Raw genomic sequence first — 8,498 nt, 5'->3', positions numbered from 1 at the left:
AGCCCCTCAAAAGTGAGGCAGCTTGCATTTCTGAATGCAAATCTCTCATAAAAGCAAAATATGGTCAGCATTTCTGTGTGCTGCTGGTTATAACATGGCAATAAAGAAGAGAGAGAAAAGAGGGACCAGTTTAATGTTTTAAGTGGGATGCTGCAGTTTTGCACATTGTTATTTATTTTTCTTTGATATGGTGCAATATTCTATTATTATGTTGTTCACATTGTATTCGTTTTGAATGGTCAGATTTATATGCACTTTGTTTATATACATTAAAAAGTTATACTTTAAATGCAAATGTTTAACAGCATTCTTTTTCATAACAAACCAATGCATTATTAAATACATTGTAGTTAAGGTAGAGTATGATTTCATTTAATAATTTGATTAGAATTATTTTAACACCAGTCATAGTCAAAACTATCGCAAACTGTTTGACTTGAAAAAATACAAAACATAATTTTTTTTAAAGAGCTGTTTGGGAGCCAAAAGAGCCGGTTCTTTTTGGTGAACTGAGCCGAACGAACCTGTTTACTGTAAAGAGCCGGAATTCCCGTCACTTGTTTATCTGGGGTTACAATAAGTTTATTTCCTCATCACGTCATCTGGAGCAGCAGAAAAACACATTGCTCAAGACAGATAACTCCACATATCTCCAAAGACATGAAGATCACAGACGTCTCTCGCTGTACGATGGAAGTTATAGAAGTTGAGGAATTCTTGCGGAACCCTCCGCCCGGTTTCACGGTAGAGGCTGGCTACCGATTCGTGAAAAGCGATCCTGAAAACTGCTGCGTGTTCATCGATGACTTCGAGTTATCCAGAGGAGGAAAAGTAGTCTTCCAGCACTCGCAGGGAAAGTAAGGAATATGTTCATTTAAAAAGTTTGATACATTAGTCAGCCTTGAAAATAGAATTAATTCAGCATCAACTTCTTAATTAACTAGCAATCGAAAATGTATTTTCTTTCAGGAAAATCACAGTGCGCAATTTGGGAGATTACACTCGCTTCAGGAAGAGCCTAACCTCAAAAAAGATATATATACTGGTGTCTGCATGTGAAAGTAAACCTTCATCGACAGATGGGAAAGCTCCCAAAAACATAAAAGGTAAAACTTTTCGCTGTTCTATCTATAATGGACCTGCTGCAGCAGACAAGGCGTGTTCTGCACTGTAGTCCATGGTTTCCCTAAATGACTTTTCATAACGTTACTCTTTACTGCATCAAATAGCAGATTTCATATGTACAGGAGTAAATGTTAGCCTGATACAGTATGTATGTATTGGTGGATATCAGCAGCACATCATTCTTAACCATGCAGTGAAACAACATGTTATTTATGTATTTTTAACCTGGGCTGGCCCTTCCATATGGAGGTTATAATGAATCACTCCCTGCTTCCCAAATTGTACCTTATTCCCTATATAGTACACTACTGTTGGCCAGGGCTTTGGTCAATATATTGCACTATATAGGGAATATGGTGCTATTTGGGATGTAACTGTGGTTTTTGACCGGTTGCAGGCATTGCAGAGTGACCTTTAAGAATGACTCACAGCTTAACTACAGAGACTCATGGCTTATTACTAACTAACACAGTGGCCTTCACAGGACTGACTGACTCTTTCTGACGCTCTCTCTCTCTCTCTGACTCTCTCTCTCCTTTTCTCCCTCCCTCCCCAGTGCTCCAGCAGTATGTGGTGTCCATTGATGGCCGTAACCCTCTGATCAAGTGGGAGATTGAGAGAGGCCTGGACAGGACTATCTCCTCTGTGGCTGGGGAGAGCTACAGGGTCGACGTGAGTTTGTCATTTTTCTGTTAGAAAGATAACATTTAATAAGAGTGATTCTTAGAAAACAAGCTTATTTTCTTTACGCAGCCACCTCTCAAGATGTTGACATTGAAATTAGCATATTCATATTTATTATATATTTTTTTCATGTAAAGTTGAAATACATTTTTCCCTCTGCTTTTTTGTTTTCAGATTGACCTGTGTGATGCATTGCGTGGCTGGGCAGGGGAGAGTTTCTGTCTCCTAGGCAACAGAGAGAAGGTCACGCCCGTGTGGAAGGATACCTGCTTCACCCTGAAATATTACTCTGATGCCCTCTTCGACTTCCCACACTGGCTCGGCTTCAGCAAACGCCATTTTAAGGTCAAATACAGTGATTGAATAAGGCCTATTTATTTATTAATGTATCTGGAACTTTCCTCTTAGCTTATTGATGTATATTCTCTACTGCGGACAGTTTACTGCTGAATAGTCTGTGTTTCTCTGAATCTTACTTGTGGCCATCAAAGGGTGGGTCACAATAATATCCCTGTCCTCCTGAAGTGTGAACTCATTCACTACTTCCCACAAATCTAAAAGCATTGAAATATGGTGGAGATTCCCACCAGCCCATTGCTCCGCCAAATTTCTTACACCAGTAATTTCCTTTCAAATCAGTGAAGGAAAGGGAATAGATCCATTCTGGGAGGAAGGAGATGATTGGGCCATAGCTATTGTGTCCACTCTGAGGAAGGAGATGATTGGGCCATTGCTATTGTGTCCACTATGAGAGGAAGGAGATGATTGGGCCATTGCTAGGGTGTCCACTCTGAGAGGAAGGAGATGATTGGGTCATTGCTAGGGTGTCCACTCTGAGAGGAAGGAGATGATTGGGTCATTGCTAGGGTGTCCACTCTGAGAGGAAGGAGATGATTGGGCCATAACTTGGGTGTCCACTCTGTGAGGAAGGAGATGATTGGGCCATAGCTATGGTGTCCACTATGAGAGGAAGGAGATGATTGGGCCATAGCTAGGGTGTCCACTCTGTGAGGAAGGAGATGATTGGGCCATAGCTAGGGTGTCCACTATGAGAGGAAGGAGATGATTGGGCCATAGCTATGGTGTCCACTCTGTGAGGAAGGAGATGATTGGGCCATAGCAAGGGTGTCCACTCTGTGAGGAAGGAGATGATTGGGCCATAGCTAGGGTGTCCACTCTGGGAGGAAGGAGATGATTTGGTCATTGCTAGGGTGCCCACTATGAGAGGAAGGAGATGATTGGGTCATTGCTAGGGTGCCCACCATGAGAGGAAGGAAACCAACACATTTATTTACTTTGTGATTTCTTCCCTGTAGATCTCCAACCATGGAAGATGAGACCTTAGCAAGAATCAATAATAACTATTTGATGGGCAAGAAGACTGGACATAGGCCAAAGATGATCTATTATATTGACAAGGTAGCCGAGTGACCGCTCTAACAATGGAAATGCATGTCCTCAAAGCTTGAAGGCAAGTGAAGTCAGGTGGGACCATACTAGCCAATGAGAGGGCAGATATGCGTGTGAACAACAGGCACAACCAAGTCATTTTTTGCAAAGCTGCCGGAATGCCACCTGCATCCACTTATATCTGTACATTTGAAACAGTCTAAAAATTACAAAACTTCTATTCAAATCAAGTTAGCCCTATGTAATTCAACACTCTCTCATAGACCTCCATACAAAAAAAGGTCATATCTCACACGGACATATTAAGGAGTAAATCCTCTCTTCGCCTCTTCCAAGGCCCATATTTCAGTGGACAGCGACACCTGTCAGTTGAAGTGAGAAGCTGGGATACCTGCTACCTGCTATGCAGGATTCCACCACTTGGAGGAGCTGTTTATCAGTAGACTGGATCATCTCGTTGAGTGTTGGACATGGATGGTCAGTTCAATGCTGCTGCTTTGGTTTGAGAATTTAACCCTCTGCTGCACTGTTATGTTAATGGGAAGATGGAGTAAGCCAGTCGGCACGAAACTATTGAAAGAATAGCCCAAAAGACTTTACAAGAAGTTGTTTTATCAAGTTCATATATACAGTGCCTTCAGAAAGTATTCACTCCCCTTGACTTTTTCCACATTTTGTTGTGTTACAGCTTGAATTTACAATGAATTAAATTGAGTTTTTGTTTTTCTACTGACCTACACACAATACCCCATAATGACAAAGTGGAATGATGTTTTTAGATCAATTTTAGTAATAAATGAGTCTTAAGTATTCAACCTCTTATGACAAGCCTAACTAAGTTCAGAAGTATACAAGTCACATAATACGTTTACATGGACTCACTCTGTGAGCATTAATAGTGTTTAACATGATTTTTGAATGACTACCTCATCTCTGTACCCTACACATACAATTATCTGTAAGGTCCCTCAAACAGATTCAACCACAAAGACCAGGGAGGTTTTCCAATGCCTCGCAAAGAAGGGCACCGATTGGCGGCTGGTGGTACCTTAATTGGGAGGACGGACTCTTAGTAATGGCTGGAACGGAATATATGGAATGGTATTGAACACATCAAACACATGGTTTCCATGTGTTTGATACCATTCCAACCATTATTATGAGCCGTCCTCCCCTCAGCAGCTTCCTGTGGTAGATGCGTAAAAATAAAAGCAGACATTGAATATTCCTTTTGAGCATGGTGACGTTATTAATTACACTTTGGATGGTGTGTCAATACACCTAGTCACCACAAAGATACAGGCGTCCTTCCTAACTCAGTTGCCCGAGAGGAAGGAAACCGCTCAGGAATGGTGACTTTAAAACAGTTAGAGATGAATGGTTGTGATGGGAGAACTGAGGATGGATTAACATTGTTCCCCGTCGAGAGCTTCCGGCGACAGTGCCCCGTCCAGTGCTTCCGGAGACGGCCCACAGTCCGGAGCCTGCAGAGACGACCCATAGTCCGGAGCCTGCAGAGACGGCCCACAGTCCGGAGCCTGCAGAGACGCTCCTCATCCCTGAGTCTCCAGAGACGCTCCTCATCCCTGAGTCTCCAGAGACGCTCCTCATCCCTGAGTCTCCAGAGACGCTCCTCAGCCCGAGGTCTCCAGCGACGCGCCTTAGCCCAGAGCATTCAGCAGTGGTCTACAGCCATGAGTCTTCACGTGGGGTGGGCAGGTTAGGATGGGGACTAAAGCCGGAGCCTGAGCCATCTCCGTAGTTGGAGGATTGGGGAGGGTAGGGTGTAGCACGGGAGCCGTCGGTGACGGTAGCCACCCTCCCTTCCCTCCCTTTAAGTTTGGGATTATTTTTGTGGGGTTTTTCTGTTTCGGTGCATCCGGGGTCTGCACCTTTGGGGGGAGGTACTGTCGCATCCTGACCAGTAAAAGGGGTTGTTTGTTATTGTAGTTTGGTCAGGGCGTGGCAGGGGGTGTTTGTTTTGTGTGTTTCGGGGTTTTTGGTGTATGTTCTATATTTTGTATTTGTATGTGTTTATCTGGTTTTTCTATGTTGGGGTTTTGTAACGATCTCCAATTAGAGACAGCTGGTTGTCGTTGTCTCTAATTGGAGGCCATATTTAAGTGGGTTAATTTTCTCTTGTGTTTGTGTGTGGTTGATTCCTGTTTAGTCTATGCACCTTACGGGACTGTTTCGTAATTTATTTTATGTAAGTGTTTTGGTTTTCCTTCAATAAAAGAAGATGTTCAGTTTGGTCGACTACCTACAACGACGCTTGTGACACTTACCTTGACTTGGAAGAATTCCTGTGTTGGATAACCATAGCCAGCTAGCTAACATAGCATCCCTCTCTGTGTTTGAGTAGGCTAAACAAGATGGCTGAATTCACTAACTAAGTATGTGAAAGTGAAAGTGAAAAAAATACAAAATATAGCTCTCTCTCCAGCTTCTCCTTCATTTTTGAAGAAATGAATTTGTTCAAAACTGTTAAACTATTGTCTTTCTCTCTCTTTGAGTCAACTACCCACCACATTTTATGCACTGCAGTGCTAGCTAGCTGTAGCTTATGCTTTCAGTACTAGATTAATTCTCTGATCCTTTGATTGGGTGGACAACATGTCAGGTCATACAGCAAGAGTTCTGATAGGTTGGAGGACGTCCTCCAGAAGGTGTCATAATTACTGTGTAAGTCTATGGAAGGGGTTGAGATCCATGAGCCTCCTGGGTTTTGTATTGAAGTAAATGTACCAGAGCAGGACGGAAACTAGCTGTCCTCCGGCTACACCATGGTGCTACCCTTCACAGTGCTGTTGAGTCTACTGGAGACCGTCGTTGCAAAACAGAGTGTTTTAATAAATGATTTGGTGACGTGAATATATTTAGTATAGTTTTATCTAAAAATGAGAACCTTTTTTTACGTTTCACTATTTTTATTTTTATGAAATTCGCTGAGGAGGATGGTCCTCCCCTTCTAACTCTGAGGAGCCTCCACTGATAGGGAATAGGCTGCCATTTGGAACACACTTTGAGGACTGACCCTTAACCTCATCCCTCTGGGACTTTCAGATGGGAAAGAACTGTGTTTGCCCCTTCTGATCACACACATTATAGGCTACATAGATAAGCAGACACCCAGTCAAGTCAGCACACACACACACACACACACTTTTTCAGAGGCTCACCTGTTGTCTACAAATGAACAAGCGGTCAGAGTGAGTGTCAATAGTCTATTTTTTCTCACAAACATTACTCACCATCGAGGGCAAGTCTGACTTTTACTCATTGGAAGATTCCAAACAGGGTGGAAAATCATCTACTAGGCCTGCTGTTATAAAGTGAGTACATATTTTCTGTGTCATATTTCAGGACACTACAGTGAGTCCAGCATTAGAATGTAAAACCTAGTGTGGGCCTAGTGTAGAAAGTAAAGCAACACATAGAAGATTGTAACAAGTTGAAGAAATCTAAATGGACAAAGTAGGCCTACGTTATTTAAAAACGTTTAAATAAGATAGACTACATCTGTTAGTTTTTTTATGTTTTTTTTATGTTTTTTTATGACCCCCAAAAAATGTTTTTTAAAGGGAAACAGCAAAAATGTCCCATCCAAATGATCTTCAAGTCCCCACTATTGAATGCGTCAATCCGTGTCATTCATATGTGATATTGTGAAGAAAATACTTTCTGATTGAGACATTCTATTCCAAAGACAGTTCATCTTAGTGATGGGTCGTTCACACTTCCTCTCTCTCCAGCCGAGGAGAGAGAGGAAGGACAGCTGTGAAAACAACAGCTGGAAAATGAGTCGGAAGCACAGTAACATTTGGATGCATTTTAATAATGTAGACAATGTTAGAGCACAGTGTAGAATTTGCCAAAACAAAATCTCATATAAAGCCTGTTCTACACACAACCTACACCGACATATGCGAACTGTGCACCCAACTGTGAAGCTAGCTGTAGCAGAGCTTCCAGAAACTAGCGGGCCTGCTAGTGATGGTGGTGGAGCCGGTATCCACTCAGTCAAGTAGACCTACTCCGCAACCCACAGCAACACAGTCTTCTATGGACCAGTTTATCCCAAAGTCTATGTCTGTAGCAAAACAAGGCCAAATTGATATCGCATTGGCTAAAATGATTGCCACCGTTTTCCAGCCATTTTCGATCGTGGAGGACAGAGGTTTTAGAAATTATAGCAATAGTCTAAATCCAATGAACTCGATTCCAAGTAGGAAAACCCTTTCAAAATCACTTATTCCACAACTGTACGAGAGCACACAGGCTTCAGTGCGGGAACGAGTCCAAAAAGATATTGCAGTTTGCCTTACCACTGACTGCTGGACATGAAGGGTAACCACTTCTTACATGTCGGTTACATGTCACTTCATTGAAGATTTTTCGATGTCTAGCTGTCTTCTGGACTGCTTTGAGTTCAGCGACAGACACACCTCAGAGAACTTGGCAGAGGAACTGTTGAGAGTGGCCAGAGAATGGCAAGTAGATGGAAAAGTGTTCTGTTGTGTTGGCGACAATGCAGCTAACATAACCAAAGCCATGAAGATTTTAAAATGGACTCATCATCCATGTCTTGCCCACACAATCAACCTGATTGTAAGATATGCTCTGAAGGTGATGAAGCCCACTGTGGACAAAGTGAAAGCAGCTGTGGAATACTTCCATAGGAGCACAGTAGGTGCTGAAAAACTAAAGTCTACACAACGCCAGATGGGGATGCCATCATCTCTACCCTGGCCATTGTCAATGCACCTGTTGATGCTCTGACCCAAGAGAAATGGGAGGAGGTGTGCAGAGTCCTGGAACCCTTTGAGCAGGTCACTGTGGAGATCAGTGGAGAGAGGTACAGTAAGCAGTTTTTACTTCATCATTATTTAACACAGTTTTATACACTGCTCAAAAAAATAAAGGGAACACTTAAACAACACAATGTAACTCCAAGTCAATCACACTTCTGTGAAATCAAACTGTCCACTTAGGAAGCAACACTGATTGAGAATAAAATTCACATGCTGTTGTGCAAATGGAATAGACAACAGGTGGAAATTATAGGCAATTAGCAAGACACCCCCAATAAAGGAGCGGTTCTGCAGGTGGGGACCACAGACCACTTCTAAGTTCCTATGCTTCCTGGCTGATGTTTTGGTCACTTTTGAATGCTGGCGGTGCATTCACTCTAGTGGTAGCATGAGACGGAGTCTACAACCCACACAAGTGGCTCAGGTAGTGCAGCTCATCCAGGATGGCACATCAATGCGAGCTGT

General features: G+C 42.7%; 1 protein-coding gene across 1 annotated transcript; it reads left to right on the top strand.

The window, feature by feature from the left end:
- Window positions 1-531: 531 nt before the first annotated feature.
- Window positions 532-4,034, top strand: LOC115204617 (mesenteric estrogen-dependent adipogenesis protein-like). The gene is made up of 5 exons (XM_029770284.1): window positions 532-857; window positions 970-1,106; window positions 1,682-1,797; window positions 1,984-2,154; window positions 3,126-4,034. Exons 1-5 carry the CDS (start codon window positions 661-663, stop codon window positions 3,144-3,146), a joined length of 642 nt encoding a protein of 213 aa, XP_029626144.1. The 5' UTR covers window positions 532-660; the 3' UTR covers window positions 3,147-4,034.
- The last annotated feature ends 4,464 nt before the right edge of the window (window positions 4,035-8,498 follow it).

Source organism: Salmo trutta, chromosome 12 (genome assembly GCF_901001165.1).
Source record: "Salmo trutta chromosome 12, fSalTru1.1, whole genome shotgun sequence".
NCBI classification, from domain to species: Eukaryota; Metazoa; Chordata; class Actinopteri; order Salmoniformes; family Salmonidae; genus Salmo; species Salmo trutta.
Note: the sequence above shows the minus strand (reverse complement) of the source record. Positions and strands in the feature narration are given on the sequence as shown.

What these genes read in the sequence shown, in the direction of transcription:
- LOC115204617 (XM_029770284.1), top strand. Translation starts at nt 661, where the DNA reads ATGAAGATCACAGACGTCTCTCGCTGTACGATGGAAGTTATAGAAGTT. An exon ending in GGGAGAGCTACAGGGTCGAC is followed by an intron (nt 1,798 to 1,983) that starts GTGAGTTTGTCA and finishes TTTTGTTTTCAG; the next exon opens with ATTGACCTGTGTGATGCATT. An exon ending in TCAGCAAACGCCATTTTAAG is followed by an intron (nt 2,155 to 3,125) that starts GTCAAATACAGT and finishes TCTTCCCTGTAG; the next exon opens with ATCTCCAACCATGGAAGATG.